At 36.9% G+C, this 27,435-nt stretch overlaps 1 protein-coding gene across 2 annotated transcripts in view; it reads right to left on the reverse strand.

The window, feature by feature from the left end:
- Positions 1 to 6,862: 6,862 nt before the first annotated feature.
- Positions 6,863 to 27,435, reverse strand: part of CLVS2 (clavesin 2) — a 59,893-nt gene continuing 39,320 nt past the window's right edge. For both annotated transcript variants that reach the window (XM_010979180.3, XM_010979179.3), the window contains exons 4-6: positions 20,906 to 21,016; positions 14,413 to 14,633; positions 6,863 to 7,639 (exon numbers count right to left, since the gene is read on the reverse strand). In XM_010979180.3, coding sequence (XP_010977482.1) covers positions 7,552 to 7,639; positions 14,413 to 14,633; positions 20,906 to 21,016 — 420 coding nt within the window. In that variant the 3' untranslated portion in view covers positions 6,863 to 7,551. The remainder of the gene's footprint in view (positions 7,640 to 14,412; positions 14,634 to 20,905; positions 21,017 to 27,435) is intronic.

The raw sequence follows: 27,435 nt of genomic DNA on the forward strand, positions 1-27,435 counted from the left end.
TAAAAAATGTTTCTTATTAAGGAAAAGAGGACTGCCCTAAAATGCATACTACTGGATAATATATAACTTGCTGAAACAACTGAAGACATTCATGCAATCTTTTTGGATTTGCTACTAAATTCCAGGCACTATTCAAGGTGCTAGTCATGCAATAGTAAACAAGACTGACAAAAGTCCCTGCCTGTGTGGAGTTCATATTCCATTGGGGAAAACGTAAAGTGGACACAATAAATAAGCTCTATGGTGTATCAGAAGGTGATAAAAGCTATGGAGAAGAAATAGAGCAGAAAAAATTATATAAGGAACTACAGGGCCATGTAGTTTTATAGGGAAATCTTGAGAGTTCTAAGGTGACATTTGAGCAAAGATCCGAAGGAGATGAAGGAATAAATCATGTGGATATCTGGGGAAAGAGGCAGAAGGAACAGAATGTAGAAGTTCTGAGGTGGAGGAATGCATAGCACGTTCCTAGAACAGCAAGGAAGCCAATTTGTCAAGACAATAGAGTAGAGGAAAGATTCTGAAAAGATGATCTAAGGAAAATCATGGACTAGGGTGAGAGTACACTGTCTAGGACTTTAGAAGCAAGAAACTATTTAACAATTGCAATTCCATTGTGCTGGCAAAAATGCAGCTCCAATCAGAAAATATGTTATTCTGCTATACTGGTGCTTACAAACTTCATATTAATCCTCCTCAAACGTCAAGAGAAGGACTTTGGTTTTTAATCTCGCAGAGGGTTTTGAGAAGAATGACGTGATCTGAGCTCACCTTTGCTAATGTGTTGTAAACGGATGCTAGGGGCCAAGGGCAAAAGCAGGGAGACTAGTTTTCAGATTATTAAACTATTCCAGGTGGGAAATGTTGAAGTCTTGGACCAAGGTAGTGATGATGAAATTTAGAGAAGTGGTCAGAGTGTGGATACCATAATTTGAAAAAGGGCTAACAGTATGAGCTAGCAGATTGGATGTGGTTCTGAGATAAAGAGGAGAGAGAGAGGATAACTCTAAAACCTAAGCCCTAGAAATTGGAAGGTCAGAGTTGATTCTCAGTGAGATGGAAAGGCTATGAAGGAGAAGCATGTTCAGGGTGAAAGAAGAGAAGTTTGGTTTTATAAATGTTAAACATGAGGTGTCCATTGAATGTCCATGTAAAATGTTTAGATATATGAATTCAGCGGAAAGGATATTACCAGTCTCCATGAATTCTAGGTACGAAAACATTTAATAATTTTCTAGCACTAAAATCTAATTATATATGTTTTAAAACTTTTGGGAAGAATTTATAAATCAGCATGCAAATATTTCAGTTTTATGCATCTGAGTGAATTGTAGAATTGTGTTCGTGTGTGTATAATGTAGCATTTTTTTTCTTAAAAGATAACAAAGTATTTATGGTTTCTAACTGATCTTTATATGTTTCCAGTTAGGGAAAGGGGAATAAGAGCATCCTTATTTTTATTTTTAGAGAAAAGCGATACTCATATAGAAGGGGTTTGGGTGCTGCTGCTGTGTGAAGGCAGACTACACACATCAGAGCCCTGACCATCACATCCCCATGGCTGCTTCTTATTGGCTAAGTATTGAACTCTTGATATCAGAAACACTTGACATTGTGAAATACTTTTCTGTATTTATAATTAGTAATAAAGTTGAATGCACTTTTAAGTGACAAGAAGTGGAGACCATATCTCTGGCTCTTTTTGTGTATTCTCTGGTTGCCCTGGGTCTCTTCCCCCTCAAGAAGCTTCTGCAGTAGCTACTAGAAACATGGGTTCCTCCTGACAGGGCTTTAGGAAGAGGTGGCAGTAATGAGCCTTGATAATCTTGGATGCCATCCACCAGAAAATCATCTGCATTTGACCTAAAGAAAGTCATGAAGAAAATCATAGAGAATTCTAGTTAAATGTCTCTTTTCCCTCATTAGATGAGTTTTCACCCACAAGAGTAGAATAAATGAGGGAAATTCACAGAAGATACAAATGTGTATTTACTGAGTAAGGTTTTTTTTTTCAAGTCAGGATGAATATTTTTATTTTACTTAATATTTTGAACTGAGATTATTTTATGATTTATTTAAATCATTGTTTTTTTCCTAATTCAAATTTCTGAATTTTGTCACTTGTCTAATCCAATAACTTTACAAGAAAATGTGAAAGTGCAGGTTATTTCGTGTATTGATCATTCCCATTGCTATATGCAACATAAAAATTAACTTACTTCCTCACTCAAGGTATCCTTTGAAAGCATGCCTAGACATTACAGAATACTGCAAATGTAACTTTGATGAAATGAGTTATGTGTTTTCCGCTTTAAGCCCCAAACATTCAAATATTAGAAAAATTTCAGGTATCCTCACTAAATACCTAATTACAATTTCTCTCAAAATAAAGTTATTGTTGTCCATTTTCAGATGACATTTTATAAATCTCCATGTCACAGATGCAACAGATCCAGTATTACCAAATTCAACATACGCAAAATAAAGGCTTTTTTAAAAGCAGAAATGCATATTTATTCAAAATTATGTTATACCATTTATAATATTGAATTGGAATAAGCAACCCCCTCAAAAGGTCAAAGGTAGTTGAGCCAAATAGTAAGCAGTTTGCTTAGACATTCTAATCAAGGATTTGTATAATTACTTACTAGACATCTTGCTTAATCTGGAGAGTTTTGAAAAAAAAAATTGCTTGGTTTTTGGAGTTTTATTCATTTTTTAAACAAGTATGAAAACTGAAAAACTGAATTAGAAACAAGACAATGCATTGAACCTCTATTATATGTAAACAAATTAATCCATTGCAATTTTTCAATATAGTTTAGAATTTGTTCCCTCTTAATAGTTAAAATTTATTTTGATTTTCATCTAGGACCCTCTCATTCACCGCAAAAACTAATTTTGACAGAATAAATGCATTGATACCATTAAGGACAAAAATATTTGCATGAAACTTGAAACTAAGTCAAATACTGACCAAATACCTTCTAAACTGTAACAGTGCTCACTATTTATTACAAAAGTGCATTTATTGTATCTAAATCCTATACTTATTTGGTTTCTAAATAATGTTGTTATTTCAACAGTATCATCTGCACTCTTAAAAAAAATAGTACAACTTGGGTGTTTCAATCCATTGAATTGCTATCTTATATTTTTTTCCTATAGTCCAGGGGAATAAATTCCCACACTTAGTACAGAATAGATTCTATAATATTATCTCCATGTGCAGGGCTAACCTATAGATGTCTACAGAATAAAAACCTGAATTCATGAAAAAATTATATTCTTTAAGCCATTAAGGTTGTGACATAATAATGTTTCAAAGCCAAGCCTTCTTTTGTATTTATTATTTTTCCCTTTCAGATAGTAATAGTGCTAAATGTTTCCAACAGCATATGGGAAAGTAGTTTTTGCAACTAAAACAAAAATAAAAACAAAAAGCAAATCCTTTTCACTACCAAAGATAATTGCACACCCTGGATATTTAGCCAATCTACTGTGTTTGTTCCAATATATTTTATGTAATCTGCTGGTTCTTACATGATCTACTAGCCTCATAAATTTAAACTGTATCACTGTTTGATAGGCTGTATGTCTATATAGCACATATAAAATGGAACATTTGACTATTAGCTTATTGATGTGAAAATGTAAGTACTATACCTGAAGGTTCCCATATCGTGCCAGAGCTCTGCTCCTTTTGTTTTGTGTGTTGCAAGTCATTCTGAAATGTCCATATGGCTGATGGCAATTTTTCAAGTAATCATTAATAAATACACACCAAATAAGAAGCAAAAGAGATATTCTTATCCAACCAGACCAGTTAGATGCTTAGATATAAAAAAAAAGAAAGAAAAGAAAAGACTGTACAAACTTTCAGCAGGTTTTCTTTTTGTAACTTCTCTAAAGGACCATCCACACACCCATAAGCTTTGGGGTTGTAGAAGGGAAGGAAGTCTGTTCCTGAAGACACACTGCCATGGCTCTAAAAGTTTCTTTATGTGAAGAGTAGTAAACATATTTCCTGATGTCTAAAACAACTCTGCATTTTCTTGATGCATTAGAGGGACCCCTGTTCCCTCAAGAATATCACAGAAATGTCAAATGTGACCTAGTTAATATTAAAGAGAACCCAGCTCCTTGGCTTTCCTGCTTATGAATGTATAAATTTTCAGTTCTGTAAAGTAAACAAGCATTTTATATGAAAACACTTAAGGAATGTTTCTGCCTACACTTATGCAAACTACTATTGAAATAAAAGTAATCATGCAAGCTCACTTCAAAAACTTGCTTGCAGAACTCAATTTAATACTTGTACACTGTTAAGCATAGTACCAGGTTTGTCAATAACATGTGTTCAAAATACTGCATTGAACTTACACAATAAAGATGTAATACTGTATGAGAATGCTCACAGCAAGGCCTCAGGTTCCTCCTTCAAATGATAGGTGTATCTCACCCTTATAACATAGGTGCATGTATTTACTTCTTGGAAGAGAGAATAGACCCCATATTCTAGTATCACTGCTTTATTCCATTTTAAAGAGGCACTTCTTCACAGTTCTTAGATTCTATTTTTATGATAATCTCCTCCTTTTAAAATATCAGTCAAAAGTATGTGCAAATATCACTGACACCATAAGGGAAGTTACTTATTTTAAAACCAAATTTGGAAGCAGCTGCCCCTGAAATATTGGAGAAAAGAAATGACACGAGAAACAGAAGAGAAGACGGGCTGGGTAAGGAAAGTAAATGAACTCCTGGCCTCTTCCAAATTAAATGTGACCATTCTTTGATGTCTACAGGTGTTAAGAAACAAGACAACTGAAAAACAAAAGCGTAGCTCCCAAAACAGAAAGGCAAATCATTAGGGCAAAGAGCCTGGTGTTTGTGTGGATGTGTGAGTGGAGTGTAGCATCACAATAGAGTCAAAAGAATAGAAGGGAGCTTATTTACTAAATTATGTAACAGTAGACATAGCTGTACGACACAGCAAACCACATGAGGAAAAAGAAAACTTCTTAATGATGTTAGTTAGCTGGTGCTGAGGGGAAAATTCATAAAGTGATCAAATATCCCCTGACAAAGCAGCTTCAGAAACGTTACCGGAAAATAAATTTTTTCCAGACTGAACAGATACAGGCAGACTGAACTAGATACAGCAATTTCAAAAGACATCATTGTTGTAATTTGCTCATTCATTTAAAAATATTTTACACAATCTAGCCAACTCTCAATTGCTCATTTGAGGAAGAGTAGTTGAGCATCTAATGCCAATTCAGTTTCCAAACATTGGATAGGGAGACAGTGTGAATGATACTTATAATTAGTTAGGTATACACATAAAATATGCCTTCCGAGTTATTTTTATATATGACACTAGTCTATGACAGGGGAAAAAAGCTGGCAATGCTGGTTGACATCTGAAGTTGGTAGAATTCTGAAAATTGGCAATGAATGGTGCATATCAAAAGAAACTCGTGGAAATGAAAAGTTGACTGGCCTTCTGTACTTTGTTTCTATTTTATTCCAATGCATCATGTTGCTTAATACTTGCTTATGTAGTATATAAAGCCCCAGGCTATAAAATGTAGGTCAGGTAGGCAAAAACATAAGAACACCATTGGTTAGAGTTCTTAAGAAGGTAAGCGTTGCTGTGGCTTTTTCTTCCAGTTCATTTCAACCTCTATAACATTTATGGGTGGAGCAGAATACCTGACAGTCCTTATTTTTCTGCACTCAATTGGAGGCCAGCATTTTTAAGATATCTTTGATTCATATTATTTATGTATATTTGTTTATTTTTACAAATACTAGACATTCCATTGGTGATACTGCAGAATGGCGTACTGACCTTGATTTTAAGATTCTTGGTTGGTAACTGGAATTTTTTAAGCTTTTGGCTAAAAAAGTATATAAAGGCTGCTACATGCCTTTATTTCTCTTGGTTTCCAAAAGTTCCTTGAGATATTTTTCTTTCAAAAGAATGTTTCAATGGTAAATCCTCAATCTCAAAAATTACCACTCTGAAAGGGTGGTTAAAAAAAACTCGCTTTTTCACACTAGAATTTGAAATTTAAAGTTAAAATTTTTAAATGTACTAACATTGCGAAATTTTTATGAAATGAAAACTTTAACATAAGGATTCCAAATCTAGATTTAAACTGTAATATACTATCTCAGATGTCCTCAGATGCTTTCATTATGTCTCCTGAATGCGACATGTTCTTAAAATCTTTTCTGAGAAGAAAATGTGTACTTACAGGACCATTAGGATAATTAACTTGAATTTGAGAAAAACAATATCATTCTCCATCACCTGAAACTGCCCATGCTAGGTTGAGACTGTTTGGTATTTTTTAAAGAAAAAGTATATTTCACTAAAATGGCACAGATTCAATATTGCGCTACAAATGAAACTGAGTTTCCTTAAAAATGTTCACTGAAAGTCTGTTTCATTGTACTTCATTTTCATTAACTTTAGTGGAGGTGGTTTTCCAGAGTTAGCATCTCATATAATAATCTATAACATCTCTAAGCGAATTGAATATGTATGATTTATTTTATAAGCCTGTCACATCAAGGACTTATTAGAGCTCAGTAAAAATATATATGTGTGTGTGAATATATATATTTTTTTCAACCAGTGCACAAGAATTAGGAATTAGAAATTAGCCCCTTATTGGTACTTGGCAAATTTTATGTTCAAAATTAGCTGTCAAACACTATTTACAGATGAGTTCTCTTGGTCAAAGAGTTCTGGGGGGAAAGGTTCTTAAAGTACCTCAGACAGGGATATAGCGGGGTCTAGAATAAAGGACACATTGTGAAGACAGCAGTTTAAAAACAATCCACTCTCTTTCAGAATTTCACATCTTAATTTGGGGAACATATTTTTTCACAAGACTCCAGGAATTAAACAACAGAAGAGTTTGAGTGTTGCATTTACCAGCTCATCTGCCATTTCTTGCCTCCCAAATGCAAGGCCGGTGATAGTCACTAGAACACATTTTCTGTGAACTGAAAATCACTAGACAGGAAATACATTTATCATAATAGTTTCCTAGAATCATCTAGTCCCTTGTGCCCATTAAACGTACATTTGAATGTGACAGAGTTTCAGAGAAAAACAATGAAACAATCACTATGATAGCTGAAATATGGCTTCATAGGAAACAGGGCTACATTTAATTAGCTTTGATTATTTATGTGTCTCTTCTGTTTTTGTTATAGTTCATATCACTGGGATGGACTCATGAGCCAATCTTCCAAATTAAGTTACTACCAAAATTTACAAACTTGACATAAAGATTACATTGTATTTACAAAGAACTTGGCACTTACAGAATAAATTATTGACTTTTTAAAAATCCAGACCAGGGCACCCATGGTTCAGGCAAATAGGAAAGCCTGATGCCTTGTATTATGTATTATGCTACATAAACATGAATAAATAAGTGTCCAGCTGGTAATTCTTCCACGGTGCTGGCCCTGGTCCTGAAAACAAGTACCTTCCATTTCTAATCCATGGGGAGGGTAGAGAAGTTATCAGTCCAGAGAGAGCAAAGGTTGCATGTTTTCTTCTTCGTTTTTATCCATGCGTTTTAGCACTGTAGGATCCACTACCGATTGGGATCTGGGAACAATAAAGCCAGTGTCAGTGAGTTACTGCCAAATCATCACGTTCTCTTCTCTGCCTTTTTTCCTTTATTATTTCTCTGATGGATGCGGATTAACTTCTCCTACATCAAGGGATTTGTGAACTGAGAATGCTGCACATTTGGAGAGAGATACACTTACGGGGATGTTTTGTATCAGAGGAAACAATCCCCTCTGGCCTCTAAACAGAATAATGCACAGCAGAGGATTCTAAATACACAATAATAGGCTTAAGTTCTCTTCTTTACAATCGAGCAAGAGACTTTTCTTTGAGACTGAGAATTTCTAGTTCAGGACAGATGTATTCCAAGAGAACATCACCAAATGGGGAAGCTGCATAGTGAACTTATTGTTATGAGAAATGAAGTGGAAATGATAGAAGCCTTGATCCCTGTGTTAAAGGGCTCTATAAAATGACAGAAATGTGCATTTTTAACTATCATTGTTTATAGTTAATGAGCACATTAGGGAAAACTCAATATTTCAATGTGAGTTTTATTAAATTTTTCCACTAGAACTTCCAAATAAAATCAATCTTACTCTTGAAAATCCATGAAATGTTTTAAAACTTTTTTAAAAAGCACAAATCCCTCTTGTTTAGGCAGATGTCCTTTATCATTAGTAAAGCAAATAATGTGCAAACCCCTTACACATGCATTTGATAGCAGGTGGGAATTATATCTCAATTTATCACTAGGAAACAACATGAAACCGGGAAGGAGGGAAGTCAATGTGGCAGGAAGCTGCCATCTTAATGGCTATGGCATTAAAGAAGCAGCTGCCCTTTTAAATTTCTCTTCGGTAATGAATTTTTCCCCTGCTGCTGCATCCCAGCTATTTGGCTATTGCTGTGGCAATATGCCTCTTAGCAGACTTCATTAACTTTCAAGCAGAAAGACTATAAACTAAAATACAGCCGTACATGCTGATGAAAAAGAACACCAACAGAACTCATTATCAAAGCAAAAATAATTACAGGGTTAACTGATAAACTGAGTCCTTCATTGAAATGAACTTAAATTCCTGTCTAAAGAGGGAATGAAAAAGAAGGTTGGAACATTAAAATAGGGAGGTTTATTTCCTGAGTCATTTCCCTGTTTTACCTCAATAATAGGTGCCTATATCAGAATGGAGACTGACTACAGGTAAATGTGGTGTGTATGGGGTTGTGTGTGTGTGCATGAGAGAGAGCAAGAGACAGAGAGAGACAGAGAGAGAGAGAGATGGAGAGAGAGAAGAAGAAGCAATGATAATTTATCTCAGAAAAAGTACATGAATAAAATATATTTTAACACGATTGACAACTGCATAAAACACTTTAATAATTAGACCTATAACAATGCTTTTCTTAGACTCAACTAAAATAACTCGTTTCCCAAGAATACACGCTAAAATATACAGTTCATTCAATGTCCTGCTTTAAAGCATTAATTTGACAACTAGTACCCACTAGACTGTAAGTTCCATGGGCAGGAGCTCTCCTTGCTGTGAACACAATTTGCATCACAAAGTCTGTTACACAGCAAGATTTCAATGTCTTAACTTTTACTCAATGGTTTCCATACTGAAAGAAGTTGGTTATTAAGCATTCAAACCAGAGTAATGAAGATAAAGCCATTTATCCTGTGAAGAAAGAAACTCTTAGCAAAAAGCTTATTTTAAAATTCTCACAAAGTTAAATATTACATAAGCGTTGAGACACATCCTAATAATATTCATTGGGTACACACCAAAGCTCTTCAGGCGGCACAGAGTACACACTTTAAGCATTTGCAATAATGTTCTATTAAATAAACACGCATCGTGCATGTGCACACATAATCTTTATTTCTCCCCTTTGCAAAGAGTTTTACTATCTCATCTCTTGGCTCAACCACTTTCTTCTTTTTATTATTATTTTTTAATTGAAGTATAGTGGATTTACAATGAGATACTAACTACTATATATAAAATAGATAAACAAAGTCACACACAATCTTCAAAGTCTTTGTTCCTTGACTGTTTTTTAGAACTTATTAGAGAATATGGTAATTTTAATAAAATATTATAAATTACAGTGCACTATTCAACCTGGGATTAAGTTCCTAGTTTGCTTTTATCACGCACTACAGATGTCAGAATTGTGGAATGATGAAAGCTGGCTCCAGATGCAGACCAAGTCTCCAATAAGGCAAGCCAGGCAGAAACAATTTCCGATTAAGAGGGTTTTTTTTTTTTGAAACTTAATTGCCATAAGGGTACGGTATTTCAGTCCAGATTGTCCTTGTGCCCTCTTAGACAAAACAACACGGTTATTTGTGTAGGATCATAACTGTTAATGAACTGGTCTGTTTCAGCTGCAGTAGAAGTTATCTGTCATTAACTCACAGCACATCACAGCAGTCTCCAGATTCTACTGTCTTTGCAATGAGTAACTTTTCCATGAAAACCTATGATTTAAATTTAACTATTCAGGTATCATTTATTCATTCATTATGCAATTATGCATCTACCCTAGTGTTTAAGAGACTAGATTTTGGAAAGAAATGGATTTCAATTCCTGTTCTGCTGTTTATTACTAGCTCTGTGACCAAGGAGAGGCTATTTAAACTAAGGTTTTGTTTCATTATCTGTCATATGGGGAACATAACACGTACATCATATAGACGTATTGAGGACCAAGTACCATAACGCATGCATAACCCCCGGTGCTGATTGTGGTAGGCAGTAAATGGCAGAGGCTAAGGAAATGACTTACAGAACACTACTGCCTGCTAATAATATAAGCATTGCTGCCTTGTAGCTATGTGACATGTACAAGTTTCTTACCTTCTCTGTATCTGAATCTCCTCATCAAGATGGGTATAGTATTACCTTATTAGTTGTTTAGAGAAGCAAAGAGTCAATATATACAAAGCATTAGATAGGATTTACCATGTAGTAACAATAGATTTTGAATATTCTTTAATCAAATGGGAGCTTATATTGCCAAAACAACCTTAGTATTGATGCTCACTTCAACTGTTATGTGCCAGGCACTATCCTAGGTAATAGAGACGTAAGGCAAAAGGCACTCCACCAGTCTGAGAAAACCACCAGCTAGCAAGTGCTGTATTCTTTCACATGCCTGTGCTGTCCCTCCACAAGTTTACACAAGGGAACAAAGTCCTCTTCCTATACATGTAGTTAAATTCTCCCAAAAGTACAGTTAACTACAAATCTTTGGTGAAGGGATGACTTTTCCCCTCTCAATCTAAGGACGACAGGAAACTGGAAGAGGAAATGGAGGAAGGGTGGAACCTCAGAACGATTTTCTCCCATTCTTGTTGGGGAACTGCCATTCCCTGCCACAGAGAGGATGAGAATCAAGTGAAACAACTTTCTTAATCTCATTCTTCAGGAGTTTTCAAATAGACCCAATATAAGCTTCATATGATACAAAATCTACATCAAACAAAGGAAGTCTGAAATTCTAATCGGCCCACATCGGAAGCAAGCAACTCAGGGCTGGGGAAGTTATCGTGCTGTGAGCCAAGTCTGCAGGGGACAAAATGGCCTAATTAACTGCAGAAGAAAGTCAGGATCCAAAAATGACTTCAAAAGGTGGATTGCCTGAGCCAAATCTAACAAGATGATGTCAATCAATTAAAATAATGTGCTTGGAGGGAAAAGCTAAGCACAGAAATAGAGAATTATGAGGATAAGGGTCTGCGAGCAAAGCGATCAGTGTCTTAAGGAGCTCAGTGTGAGTCAGCACTGTGCTCTGGCTGCCTGAACGACAGCATCATGACAACAGCAGCAGCCAGAGGAAGCCAGAGAGGTCACCCTGCAGAGCCAGAGCTCGGGAACCCCCACGCAGGCAGCGGGAGTCGGGTGGCACCTCTGCAGTACTCAGCACTTAAAAGGGGACACTGACAGACAACTCCTTCATTCACTTAACTGGACCTAGTGAGTACTCTGCGTGCCGGGCTCTACTCCAGGCACTGAGGATTCAGAAGAAAAGGACAGACAAAGCCACTAAAATCTCCATGAAGCTTACATGGCAGGGTGGGGGAGATATACAATTAAATAAGGTCAGTCATTTCACTGATTAATGATGAGCCATGAAGAACATAGAGGAGGTGATTGATAGGGAGTTGACTAGAATGAGGAGGAAACAGAGCTGATTAAGACCAAAAAGACCCCCTTGAGAAGAGGACCTTTGATTGGGATGAGCCATTGGAAGATGTAGGAAAAGAGCATTCCAGCCAGAGGTCACAAGTATAAGGACCCACAGATGAGAGCAAGCTGGAGAGGCCGAAGGAGAATAAAGAAGGATGCTGCGTCTGAGAGGTAGAGGAGGAGAGAGAAGGTAAATATTCTTAGAGAAGAGCCAGGGGCAGGATCAGATTGTGCAGCATATTGTAAGCCACGCTATGGAAAGGATTATATTCATTGTATATTCAGCAGTCATTTAAAAATTCAAAGCAAAAAAGTAAAATGATCTGAATCATATTTTAAAAATATCTTTTCAATTGACACATGGATAATGAATAGAGGGTAGGGGAGCAAGGTAAGGGCAGAAGCAGAGAGAGAAGGTAGGAAGTTTTGGAGGGAGTGGAGGTGACGGGGCTGCAGCTAAGGCTGTAGAGAACATGGAAAGATGTGCTCAAAGGAGGGGACAACACTGGTTAACAAGTCACTGAAGGAGGGGCTGAAGGAAATGCACACAGTTATCTAGCAAAGGAAAAGACTGGGGGAGACCCAAGAAAGCTGTCTCCAAATCCTTCCACAGCTCATTGATAGAGCCAGGGCCCTCTGAGTCATGCCGTCAGAGAGGAGCAGACAAGGTTTATTTCAACAACATGAAGGACTGTACCTCCTGGATTGGAACTCTGTTCCATTACATATAGACTATGTGACTCTGTGGATACAAATATCTGTTTAACAGGATTGCTGTGAGGATTAAAAAAATAAATGTTACCCAAAAACAGGTTTCCTAACTTGTGGGAAGCATATAATAAATGGGGGATTATAATAACTATCATTATTAGGATTATTATTTTTATCAGAAGGAACCTATTCTTAGACAATGGCCTTTAACCATTTTTGTCTTAGAAAACTTTGAGAATTTGATAACTATATGCCTTCTCTCCAGAAAAATGGACTCTATCTATGTACATTCCTGCATGGACACACACAGTTTTGAATACAGCTTTTAGCACTTGACAGACCCCTTTGAGAGCCCATTAATGAACTCCTTGGGTTAGGAGGGCACAGAACTCAAATTAGGAAGCCCTCTTTTAAGAGAAGGGAGTTGAGAAGCCTGAACTTGATTTAAACATAAGCTTGTTGATTGGTGGAGAAATTAAAGCTGGATATGTCACTGGCCTTTCTGTTCTCTCCAAGGAGTTGCAGAGCAGTCTGGGGAGAGAAGGGCGTTACACAGACACCAACACTAGCAACAGCAGCAGCAGCAAAAACGAGGTCAGTCTCAGAGCACAGGGGCACCATTATGAGTCAGAGCGGTGACCAAAGGACCATAAGGCTTTTATAGAGAAGGATGCAAGACAGTGTTTGGGATGACATGTGAGATGCCCCTGGGTCCTCCCTGAGCTAGGTGAAGAGAGACTTGCAGGAGCTGTCTGTCTCCTATATTTCTGACATAGGAAATGAGAAAAGAAATAATATTTGTTACCATTATCCAAATGAATCCTAGGCTGGTATGGCCTGGGGTAGCATGAGAATTAGATGTCTTCTGGTTTGCTACAGAATGCAAACTCAGAGGTAGTTATGAATTTGTGTGTGTGTGGCAAGTCCCCTGCCCTCCATCACCATTAGACTATCGCTGGACATACACAGCCATAGTCTTATTCACATTGGATCCAAAACGCCTAGGAAAGCTCCCATTACAGAGCATGTGTTCAATATATACACATGGATTGAAAGAAAACAGGCATACAATTACCATGAGAGTCAAAGCAAGGAATCAGATTCTGACTCAACAATGAATTCTGTAAAGATTAAAGCTATAGAGAAATAGAATGTTTTTCCCCAAGAATGACTAGAGAAACTCTTAAACAGAAACTTGGCAAAGATACTGAAAAAAGAAAAAAAGCTTTGAATGTTGGTGTTTGATGTATGTGTATGCGTGTGTGTGTGTGTGTGTGTTTGCTGTGGAGTCCTTCCTTCAAATGAAATCTTAAACAGAAGCCTAATAAATTGCCTACACAGAAGAAGAGTCATTGGAGGGGAGAGTGTAGCTCAGTGGTAGAGCGCATGCCTAGCAGGCAGGAGGTTCTAGGTTCAATTCCCAGTGCCTCCATTAAAAACTAAATAAATAAACAAAATAAAGCCTAATTACCTCCTCCTCAAAACCAAATTAATTAATTAAATAAATTGTAAAATATGTATATACCAAACATAAATGGTAGAGCATTATTTAAAAAAAAAAAAAAAAGAGACATTCTCACCACAGAGGAGGAGATGGGCACTGTCCCCACCCCACCTGCTTGCCCTGAAGCACTCTACCAGCCTTAAAGTTTGAAAAACCACTGGACTTGGTGACTTCCAAGGTCTCAGCTAGACTGTCGGTGAATGTGAAGTGCATTGACTTGAGGTTGCCTTGAGTGGCTTTATCTTCGACTTAAAACTCCTAGACATCCAATCACAGGAGCATGAATGCCTTTAAAATCCTACCAAATATCTACTTCAGAAAAACATAAAATCTGGAGTTGTATCTGCCGTGTCCACACCCTGGCCCCGCCCACTTCCCAGTTACCTCCAACACACCTCTTCATGGACTTGGGGGAGAGTTCCTTCTCTACTTCCTTCACAGGCATGCTGTAGGAGTCCACGTTGTACTCACTGTCATCGTCATACTCGTGGTCCAGCAGTGTTCTCGCCCAGGTGCCCATATCATAAGGGGGAAGCATTCCTCCAAACTCAGAGGGCAGAATCTCAGGATGAATTAGTTGGTGTAGACTATTCAGGTTGTTACCGTGCAAAAATATCTACAAATACAAGAAGAGGGTGAGGGAAAACACACAGAGGAGAATAAATATCACCCAAATCCCAAGGATGGTGGCAGGTTGTGGGGGCACCGAGGATAGGAAGAGTGAAAATAGAGTTTTCTATGTCTCTGAAAATATTGAAGCCCCTAATCCACTCTGTGAAATTAGAAGGGCTGGTACTGTAATCCTATTTCATATAAACCTCCTGTGGCTCAGGGATTTTAAAAAGTTTCTAGAAGGTCAGATAGTTACTGGGTTAAAGAGCTGGAACCAGAAATTCGGTTTCCTGCTTCATTGCTGGGAACATGAAAAGCTAAGATGCATGTTTATCTGTACATTATCGTGGTGTTAGTTGTGCAAAGCTGATGCTGTGCATAATGAATGCTGTTGAAACAGACCCTTCTCTTCAGGGACTCATCAACTGCAGAGCCCATTCAGGTCATTAAACCCAAAAGCTGTCACCAGGATGGCTTTCTCTTTATCATCAATAAAAATAAGAATACTGTAACCGCTAAATTACTGCTTTATAAGGCAAAGCATGTGATGTAAATAAAAGTAGATTACCATCATCATAATGAAAGGTTGAGAGAAGGTTCACATCCCAAAGGACTCATTTTCTGTAATGTTGCCAGCATCTTCTCTGCTAGAGATTTCCATGCTTATCATTCAAATAGGAAATGGAATAATGAGTTGGAACTGTAAAGCTGCATGTGTATGTTAATTATTGTTATTACTGTCTACATAGAGCTTTTTGTTAAACTGGAGAATTGTTTCAGCTACATACTCAAGACTTGTTCCTCCATAAATTGCTACCTCTTTCCTCTTCTTTCATTTGAATCTCAAAACTGCAGATCGGTCCTCTCTGATAAAGCACTGTTGTCATCTCACATAAATTTATGTATTTAATTAAACATTACAGTTTATAAATGGCATAGAAATAATCTCATACTTCAGAGTCAAGATGAACAGACTATGATATTCATCTTGCTTTCCATATGTTTAAAGTCTGATGAAGTAAACATACAGGAAAACAAAGAAAGACTAGCCTGTACTAGATAAAATGAGAGGGATGGGAGTCACCAGTCAACAAGTAATTTCCACAAATTGTGGAAGATAAAAAGGACACGAGAGCAGGTCACCAGCCAAATTAATCACAGCAAGTGGCTGCCTGGAACACAGAATGTAGGGTCTACAGAGGTGGAAGATACTGTCTGCCCCGAGTTACATCAAGTTAATTGCAAACTTTACACCTGGCCACTCCTGTCTGGAGAACACAGCAACCCAGAAACACTTACACACACACACCACACACACACCACACACACACACACACACCCTAGAATTTTCCTGGAAAAATTAAATGCTAGCACCTGAAATCCTTACTTTATTTCATTACTGCATAAATACAATCTTTATTTTATCAGAAGTGTTACTTCATGTAAGAAAACTTCTCTCTCTAGTCATGCAAGAAATATGGTAAAAAATCCTTAGAAAAGTAAATGCAATTCACACTGCTTCCTCTCTTTTCACTAGTGCTCTGTCACCTCCTCCCTCAACATCACTTTCAGCTTTGGCCTTGTTTCCTCTTTCCCTGAAAAAATAGGGCAACCAGATGAAACCCACCCACTAGCATCTGTGTCCATATGCTTTGCCTTTGCTGTTAGCACAATGGAAGAATAAACTCTACAAAGGCCAACCTCTCCACCTGCTCGCTAGAATTCATCCTCTCTTCCACTCAGTTATATTTTCCAAGCAATTCTCTCTTGTCTCTCTTGTCTCATCAAATTTCCTCTCTCTTCTGGAGCTTTTCCATCGGAGAATAAACCTCCCGACTCTACCCTTCCCTCCCACTCCTATACAGATGCTTAAAACCTCTCTTGACCCTACTTCCACCTCGTTATTATCCTATTTTTCTCTTTCCCTTTATCACAAAACTCGTCAAAGGAGTTATCTGTATCCATTGTCCAAGTACTTGTGTCCCATTTTTCCTGAATCCAATCCAAATGAGCGTTGCCTCCCACCACTGCATGAAAATAGCTCTTGTCAAGATCCTTCTCACTGCTAAATTCAGTGTCCAATTCTCAGTCCTCATTTTTCTTAAGCCCTCAGCAGCACTGGATGTAGTAGATGACTCTCTTCAGTGAAACATTTTCTCCCAGGCTCTCTTGGTTTCCTATCTTTGGTAGATGCTTTTTTCAGTCTCTTTTGCTGGTTACTCCTCATCTCCCCAACATCTGAACATCAGAGAGCTCCAGGCTTCAGTTCTTGGATCTATTCTCTTCTCTAACTATACTCACTCCCTAGTGATGTCATTCAGTCTAGTGACTTTAAATATTGTCCATACACTGAAAATGCATACCTTGAATCCAGCCCTCTCTTTGGAGCTCCGCATTGGTACTCCCATTCTCTAGGTCACATTTGCCCTTAAATGGTCAATGGACACCTCTAACTTAATGTATCCAAAGTTGAATTCATAATTTTCTCCCCAAAATCAACTCCTCCCTATTTTCAATGTAAGTTAGTGATAAAAATATACATTTAGTTTCTCAGGCCAAAACCTTTGCCTCATCTTTTACCTCTCTCATAATCTAAGCTGTCAGTAAATTCTTTTGGTAATACCTTCAAAATCTCTTCTGAATTCAAACATCTGACCAACTCTACCGCTACAACCTTAACTCAGTAACCATCATCCTTCAAGCTGTATTACTGCACTAGCCTCTTAACTGCTCTCCTGACTTCCACTATTGCCACCAACACTCTGTTCTCAACACAGCAGCCAGAATGACCATGTCAAGCATCAGGCAGATTGTGTTAGTCTGCCTACAATGCCCCATTAGCTGCCCTTTTCTCTTAGAGTAAATCCTCTAAGATCTTCTGTGAACTCCTTCTTTGAAAAAAATCTCCTACTGCTTACTCCCTGCTGAAACATGCCATGCGCACATTTGTCTCAGGACACTTGCGGTGGATGTATCTTCTGCCTGGAGAATTCTGTCTCCAGATCTTCCCATGGCTTATTCTCCCACATTCTGCAAGCCTTTGCTTAAAAGTCCCCTTTCAGGAAGGCAACCCCTGGTGAGCCTGTTAAACACTGCAACCTTGCTCAACCTGGAAAGCCCTGTCCACTTTTCCTACATCATGTTTCTTTACAGTAGCTCTCACTCTCTAAAATATTATATAATTTACTTAGTTACATTTTGCATATAGTGCTTGAGGATGTATAAAAGATAATACCATCATTTCTCTAAATCTAAGATTTGTTGAAAAGCCTATATTACATGAAGATTCCTTTTTAGAACTCTTAAATGAGATTGAACCTCTGGACCAGGCAATAAGAATGCATTACAATTAACCAACTATTAAATTTTTGCACTTAGATTTTTGTTTTCTCTAGTTCTGTGTAGTAACCTCATTTATTGAAGTTTTATTATATTCTTTCCCTTATATATTTTCCTCCCTCCATTTCACACAAGAAATCTGGTCCTTTTGGGCCCCTTTGCCTCAGATTACCTTACAGTTCTAATTATCCTCGCTAATACTTCAATTTTTTAATTTTATTTTCCTAAACTGTGCCATTAAAAAGATTATGGTAGGTGCCCCATAATTATAGTAGGAAGATGGTGAAATATTTTTAAGAATTAGCAAGGAGTAGAAGAGAGAGTCCTTCATGCTAAGGAAGAAGTAGAAATTTGTGCCAACAAGCAGGGAAACCTGTTTCCTATCAGCTCTTGGGGAGTAACAGGACCACATCCACGGACCAGCTGAAGAGTGCCCCGGGGTAGTGGATTAAAGCCTAGCCATGGGGTTCTAGCTTCAGTAAAGATGCTTGGAAGCAAGAAACCTCAATTCAAGAAATTAATACTAGTCTAGACAATGAGCATGTGAAAAGTGGCTGTGATAGGCAGTTAGGCTCTGCATGAAAAATTTCAGATAATTGTGAAATTTTGAGAGGAATAGACCTCAATAACACCTACAGTTGACTTTCCCACCAGCCCAGCATGTTGGAGAGTCAAAGCTGATTTAATTTAATTTAAGAAAATGAAAAACTAAATATTTATTGTGAAAGAAGATACACAACTACTCCTTAGGTTTTCTTTTACCAGTTTTAGAACATAGATTTATAGCATCTGTATTATAAGGCATTTGAGTAATGTAACACTGAATCACCTGGGACACCAGTAAGGAAATACAATAGCTTTGCACTGTGCATTGATTATGTAAGTAGATGTTAAGTGTTTTCATCTTTATTTTCTCATATGCAAATTGCCACATCATATTGTTTTAATTAAAATGGTAAGATTCAGATGCCTCACTTCTATCTGGAATAGTGCTCGCAATGAATTCTTGCAGGCATTGTCAAAATCATCCAGTTCAATCAAACAACCCCCAGATCAGGGGTTTTCTTTGTATTCTAGACTTGATTCTCTTTGGTCTTTTTCAACAGAGCAGAGTCGTGTTTAAGTCATGTCACAATATCACCCCTACCCTCGAAGTCTTTCAAGTGCTTCTCACTTCAGTCTGACTGAAAGCCCAGATTTTTACAACAGTGTACATGGCCTCCTAAGAGCTGACACCCCATGTTTCCCCCAATCTAGTACTACTACTCTCCCCAGTAGCTCATTGGGCCCCAGATTTCTGGCCTCCTTGCTGGTTGTCACACATCCCAGGCCTGTTTCTACCTAAGCCCAGTCACCTTTGCTAGTCCCTCTGCCTGGAGCAGTCTTTCCGGTAAATCTCGGCATCCCGCCGCACTACTTCCTAGCTGTGACTTGCAGCAAACGGCTTCACCTTCCGTGCCTCGTGTTCCCATCTAAAACGGAGAAAAACAGCAATGCCTACCCTAAAGCCTTATTATGAGGAGGAAATGAGTTAACGTACTGAAAGTACTTAGAACAGCATGTGGCGGAGAGTGAACACCACCAAGCATTCACTAGGGTAATTTGTACTAAAAGCCCCAGCAGGTGTTTTGGCTCTCCTGATCATCCCTTCATAAGACAATGCTTAAAAGTGTTATTGCTCAGGTACGTCCATACATTTTTCTGAATTATAAAATGTACATTAATTTGATTCTTGGTGGTAGACAATTCCTAATATAAGTTATAATTATTTACAGAATTCTTCTTCCTCAACCACTGAAACGTTTTTAACAAAATTCACAAACAGAAAACTTCACAAATGTTTGACACAAACACATACTTGACAATGATTTCACTTTCACACTCACAATAGGGATTTTATGGCCCTGAAATACCAGAAGTGCCTTCTCCTTCACTGAGACACATGGAAAATTATCTTCCGTGTGGATTTAGAAGTAACTATATTTTACTGTGGAACTAATCATTTGGAAATTGGCCACAGCACAGTGGTAAAAATATCTCTAAATGTGGAGCTATTTGGATTCAAATGTTAACTCTACAACTTTACAGCTGTGAAAATGAGTAAGCAAGTTATTTATCCATCCCAAGACTTACTTTCCTCAGCTTTGAAACAGGAGTTGATGCTTACAAAGCTTACTTTTCAGATGTGTTTGGAGGATAAAATGGAATGATGTACATTAAAGTGCATTTTTAAATCTTTTTTTATTAAAAGTGATAAATGTGTTCAGTATTTACCATGTGCCATGAACTGTTTTAAATGACTTATATAAATTATCTTATTCTCAGAAAAAATGATTAATTTGGTACATATTTTTAATGTCCTCATTATTTAGATAAAACTGAATCTTAGAATTCAAATAACTTGTAATTTAAAGAAACATTAAATTTCCTACACATCAGCATTCTTTCTGAAATGTGACTGATCATGACAGTCACCACAAAATTATATTAAATACCACAAAATTCACTATACTCAATGTAACACATACTGTGAGATAATTAACACCCATTTATCAACATATAAAGTTATAACTTCTCTTTTAACGTTACTTGAAATTAAGTGTACCAATAACAATACAGTAACGTGGGTTTTTTGTTTTTTTGGTTTTTTTTTACTTTAAACAGAGGCTTTAATATATAATGAATGTGTTAAAATGTTCTCCCCATTTGTGGGAAAGCAAGAGACATAGCTTTTCTGTTTTTCTTCCACAGATAACACTGCTCAGAATTAATCACAACATCTTTAAATTTTATAAGATCTCTTTTATCTTGAATGGTTACATTCAATATAGTAGCACATTTTACCATAGCTAGTGTTACATACACAGTATACATCATAATTTATTGAATGGGGGAGGAGAAAGGAGATTTAAAACAGAAACAAAAACAAACAAATACCCTTTTCCGAGTCTTCTCCTTTAGGAAAGGCCGGATCACGGTATACAAGGCATGGATATACCATGGTTGGTTGACAAAATGAATTCCTCCAAATCGTGCTGGGAAGCTATCCTGGAGTAACACGGAGGCAAAAAAAAATCAAAACGTGCTTTAAAACATTGAGAAGGTTTAGGGAAGGTCATATGGTATACAAACATGTTATTCCACACACTTAAATGAGATTATCTGTACACCTAAGGAGAAAAAGAGAAAAGGAATCTTACTGCCTTAAACATTGTAACTTTCATACAGAAACTGAAACAATATGTAATAAAGCACATCTTTGTCAAGAATAGATTGTTGATAAGAGTTTCAGCATGTTTAGGAGTGCCACATTTTAAGCCTGCAAACTGCTAACAGTCATTTCAGGCCAAGAAACATAACTAAAAGATATTAGAAATTTGTCAAATAATGAATCTATGTTAGATAAGTGTATATTAAAGTGTATTGAAAGTGGTTTATTAAATTTCACTGTAGTCATCTGTAATGTGAGAACTGTCACATATCAAAACTCACTTTATTCTCTTTATCTTATTATCAACTTTACCATAAACACTGTCCTTTCCTTATTCCAATTATTTAAAAAAGGAAATGTGCTTAAGCAAAAAAGAAACCTGGAATTACCATGTAAGAAATTTGCAGGTTAAATGAAAGCCAGACCCTCTGAGCTCACCCCACAGGAGGAAAATGCAGCTATTGCAAAGCCATCCTCTTCTTCAGCAAGAACTCACCTGAGTATGGTTTGCATCTGAAATGATGTAGAGAGGCGTGTTCTTCCTGTCTCTGAATAAAAAGGTGCATCTCAAGTCCACCCCAAAATATGAAGGAAATCCTTAAACCAAATAAATTGCAACATTTGACAGTGCAATGGATTCCATATAAATGGGCTGAGTTCTCACTACCAGTTCAAAATTCCACACTGACCTGACAAAAGTCTTCCTTAAAAATCTGTACCACTAGAAGTGTCTCTTGAATGGCATCATAATAATTGACATACTTCTGGATTCTACTTAGAGCATGAACAGGAACAAAAGAAAAGTTTAAAAACTGAAATAACTATAGATGCATTTTCTGAATTTAAATTTTCTCTTGAACAAGATTCAAAAGATTTAAAAACATGTACAGTATAACCCCATTAAACTATTTTGTTTTTTAGGGGACACATGAGCGTTAGAAACTAATTGGGGATTTTATATACTGATTTTCAGAGTCAACAGAATTCTTTTTGCAAAGTAATTTCTATCTCTGAGAATAACACACACACACACACACACACACACACAAAACCCACAATACTTCAAATAATAAATAAGTTGGTAAAATCTGTGTTCTTTTGTCAGTCTTACTTTTTTTATAAATTTGTAGTTTTCATTCATTAAGAGATTATTACAAAATAGAAGTGAATCAGATAGAAATGCAGAAATAGTATGCTTTAAAATCATGACATTTGCATACATAAAAAGAAGACAAACAATGTATATACAATAAAGAGAATACTAAGAAATGCCCCCTACTCAACTTAAGAAATAGAATATGATTTATAACCTTAAGGTTCACTATTTATACATTCTTTCACTTCTCTTATATTTGAAAATTTCATACTATAATTCAAATATAAGCATTTCCCTTGCTTTTATTTTATGTTTTATTTTATAAACATTATAAATACATAAATATTATATTATTTTATATTTTACTTATTTATTTTTAAATTTTATATTTCTGCCATATACATATGTATACATATCCCTCTTAAAAAATACTGTTGAGTTTTTTAAATACTTAAACTTAATAAAAATGTTATCACAGTAAGTGTGGTCACAAAATGTTTTAGAGGTTGTGTTTGAGGTTTAAACAAGTTGTCACTGTTGTGCAGTATATGATGGCATGATACACCACAGTTAATTTATTTCCTTCTGTCCGTGCACGTTGTTTTCCAAATTTTGTGTTCATCTTGCTATCATCAGCACAGCTGCTCTGCAGACCTCATTCTTAGATACGTCTCTTGCGCACGTTCGAGTGTCTGTACACGGTATCCATCCAAAAGCGTTAATGTTGAGTCACAGTGTGTGTGTAGCTCAACTTTACAAAATTGGTAAGAGAAATTGTACCAATTTATACTCTTCCTTCCCTCAGTAATGCAGGAAAGCTCTGGCTGTTCTGCATAGCACACTTGGTATTGTCAATTTTTCTAGTTTCTGCCAATTTAGTGGGCATAAAATAGATTCTCATGACGCTTACATTTGCTAGTTGCTTGGTTTTTGCTTATTTTAATTCCATCATTAATAACACTGACAACATAACCGTTTTACACAGAGGTATTTTACTTCTGAGCCCTTAAGTGCCTAAATTTGCTGTCTCTGCTGATCTTGCTCATTCTATCTTGTTTACTGTGAGCTCACATTTGGCTAATATTAATCACTGGGAATCCTGAAAAAGCTAGTTTGAGGATGCCTTTCTCCAGACAAGATCTGTATCACTTCCTACCAGGTGCTATCAACCAGGTTTGGCTTTAATTTAATTTCTTATCTGGGGGTTTCTCTGACTCTGCAGTGTATATTCAAATCTCAGAATTTATGAGACAATTATGACCTCAGATTATCAGGGAAGACTATTGTCATCATGATTATTAATACTAATATTATTATTGCTATTATTATTTTTCTACCTGGATATGGGAGAGGCAGAGAGGTTTCTTTAAAGCTTTTCTGGCCAGCAGGGATTTTCCTAGCACAAGCCTTCCCTAAGTAGATAGCACCTGGAGGAATGCAGGTTCTCACATCCAGTCCCCCACTTGCCCTCAGTGTGTGCAAGCCTCATCTCTGCTCCTGCCCATCCTGCACCCCAGGCAATCATTATGCTTTAAAACTTTAGGTTCCTGCAGTGAACACTTACCTCCAGAACCACACAAGCTTCACATATTCTCCTGTTGTTTTCCACTACACTCTGTGTGCTTGACTCTGAGGGGCACTTGTCTTATGTCCCCCAGGGTTCAGTAAAGCATCCAGAAATATTTTCATTGTGATTTATCCAACACCTTGGTGTTTCACAGCAGGCAGAGCTTTAGGAATTTTTAACCTACAGCACTACCCAAAGCAGAACTACTTAATATGCTTTAAAAATAGACTCCCAGTGAGCATTTGATCTCTACGACAAAACTGAATGGGCACCAGCTACCAGGTTATTAAGCCAAAAATCTTAGCTCAGTGATTTTTACACTTTGAGAATAATCTGAATGTCATGCTTCTTCTATTCTGAAAATAAAAGAATATGCACATGTAGACACACAACTTACACACGATGCCATGGGATTTCCTGGATACACCTTTAGATACAGAAGACATGGCCGGCACCAAATCATAGTTAAGACAGTGCAAAAAGTGTCTGGAACCAAAAAGAATGGAACTGCAGTTATGATTCCATATATTTAGCGTCATCAATAGTGGGCAGACAGATCCAGGAAGGTTACTCAATTGCTTTCTTGAGGGAAAAAAAATTTTTTACCAAAACATTCTAACTAGTGTCTTCTGCCAAATAGAAGACAGACAGGAAGTATTCAATTACCAGCTAATTAGAATGTATTTCTGTGCTGGTCTCAACTGGTAATAAGCCATATGTAGATGAATGCAAATAACATATTGAAAACAAAGGCTCTTGACCCTGGTACAGAATTGTACACATGCTGGAGGATGCTTCACTTCTATCCTCTTAACCTCTAACTACCCATTAAAGTCATGCTATTCAGGTACGCATACAATAAAGGAACTTGGTTAGATGCAAAGAATTATGTAGAAACAAAATTTCACCAAAAAAGTAATTACTCTGATTTATAGGGAAACAATAATGATTAACATTTTCTACAACCAGTTTATTTACACTTAGGAGTTTGTCATTAAAGAGAAAAAAAAATAATTGAATGGTTGAAAAAACGACTAGTCAATTCCTGTTACAGGAAACAAGTCAGCCTTCAAAGGTACATCACATGGTATTTCAAAATATGCACTTAGCACAGCTTTTTATTTGATAAGCAGTTTCTGAAACAAAACACATGTAAATTACAGAGTTAAATTCTTATGATTCCTCAGAAAACAATGTCTTAATTTCAATAAGTGTTTTAAGCAACATGGATTAACCATGATGGATCATTTAAAAGAGTGATGAATAGGATACATTAATTTCCCATTAATATGTGGCATTGTAGGTAAAATTCTTTTTAGAATTAAAATTTTTTGAGATATGAATACGTTTTGAAATGATTTTGTCCTAAAGGTTAAAATCTTAAGTACAAACATGCATTAAAATATAGATAACTTTTTATGTTAAATGTTTACATTTGAAAATTTTTTAGATTTGCATTTACATACTTCACAGCATCTGTTTGTTTTAACACCTCTGGCAAAATGTCAGCTATTGTCTAAACCATCTATCATGAATACAAGTGTGTCAGCATGTATTTCTCTTAAGGGTGACCAACAGAATGTGCTCTACCCAAAGGCAAGTGCATATCATTTCTGACATTTCTATTTAAAAAATAGTCACTTTCCCTCATCCTATATGCATCGACATTTGGCTAAAGAAGACTTTATGACACTATGACTCCTAAGAAATCTCTCTTCTGCCTTGTCACTCTCCTTTTATAAAGTTCAGTTCCCATTACAGAGATATGCTAGCTTTGTTCTTTTTCAGTCTTGTCTGAGGGTGCCCTCTGGAAGTTTTTTAAGTTAATTAGAAATGATGCGCAAATGCAATGATGTGGCCTGATATTCCCCTTTCTGGGGAACAGAAAAGAAAGCTCAGAAGGACTTACTGGAGGGCTATATCTTCTCAACGCCATAGGATTCTAAGGCGTTAAATCATCATGTCCTTTAAACTGTGCAAGGACACGTGCTGTGGGAGAACAGGTCTCACGCCAGTGTTTTGAAGGCAGAGGGATCTGACTGCATTGCTTTGGTGACTAGTTGAGCTGAGAGAGTCTTTCATCTTCTACTCAGAAGGACTAGGTGGGATCTTCTGTGGGACCCTCAGAACACAGCGGTGGCCAAGGGCTGCTCCAGCTCATGGAGTACAAGACCAGCGAAAGGGAAGGAGCGAGACTCTCCTCATCCAAGACGGCGTATGATTATCATCAGCTCACAGGAAAATGAGAATTTTGTGATGTTTTTATCATTGTTATCTTCATTTAGACCACCATTTCTTAATTTTTAATTTTGTTTTAAAAATCTTAAGTAACAGTAGTGTTGGCTTGCGTCAGTCTACAGAGAACAACCTCCTTTCATCTCTCACCAGTAAATTATCTCTTGTAAATAATGGCTATATATTGATTCCACAGGAAAAAAACACAAATGTTATTCCATTTTTTTTCCCTATTTCTGCTAGGTTTCAAACACAGGTATTGAAGTAATCCATAACACTCTCAGCTTCTAGGTTTCAGGGATAAATCCACTTACCTATTAGATCAATGTGCCTCCATCAGCAAAAAGCATCCTTGCCCTTCCCTCCCAGCCACATAGACAGAATTGCTAAGCAGACCAGAGGGATTACTATGGAGAGAAATCTACAGGAGTCCATTATGGCTGTATGATCAGGGTCTCTGAAACTTGTGGGCTGGAACTGACTAATAGTTCTCAAAATCCCAGGTAAACTCTAATTCCAGACAAATCATTATTTTATTAATGCTTTCCTATGCCTATCGTTGAGCACTTGGTGCTGGTTAACTTAGCTTCAAATACAACCCTTCCCATACTGTGAGGGACCCTGGAACAGGATGTTAGTGTATTAGTAAGGATAAACCCCAATACCTAGGTAAAACTCTCAAATAACACAGGTGACACAGTGACATCAACTTTCCATACAGAAGGGAATGTCTGAATCTTGAGTATAAATATAGACAACTTAAAATGGGATATTATATAAAATATTCCTCCTCGAAAGAGTGCTACCTAGCTAAAAATATTTCTTAAAGTAAAATCAACTCTGAAAATTAATTTGTAACATGTTCAGTCATCCCATAACTGAATGAGCAAGAAGATCTCTCTTTCATGAGCAAAATAAATTGGTATTCTCCCCAGCTACTTCTCTGTCAGAGGAGGTTGCAAACGGATTAAAACAAATCACAGCCACAGAGCCTTAATACAAAGACACAAGGCTTATTTAAGTTAGGCGCTGCTGGTGTGCGCCTGGTACCCACGGGTGAGACAGCCTGGAGAACAGGAAACAAAGCCAGTCTCACACCTCTTCACAATCCACGAAGCACCAATTTCAATCAAGTGTAACAGCAGGAGAGAAGGCAAAGTGAAAACTACCACCTTATAAAAACACTACATTATCACGTTCCTAACTCAGGTTCCTTTATTAAAACTAAATGCAAAGCAAAAGGAACAAATAATTGTGCCATTTCTAATTAAAACAGAATATATAGTAATTTTCTATGACCTGTGTCTTGAGTCCTCTCTGTGTTAGCTATAGCAAGACAGCCCTGCTTTTACCCCAGC

Source organism: Camelus dromedarius, chromosome 6 (genome assembly GCF_036321535.1).
Source record: "Camelus dromedarius isolate mCamDro1 chromosome 6, mCamDro1.pat, whole genome shotgun sequence".
Lineage (NCBI taxonomy): Eukaryota > Metazoa > Chordata > Mammalia > Artiodactyla > Camelidae > Camelus > Camelus dromedarius.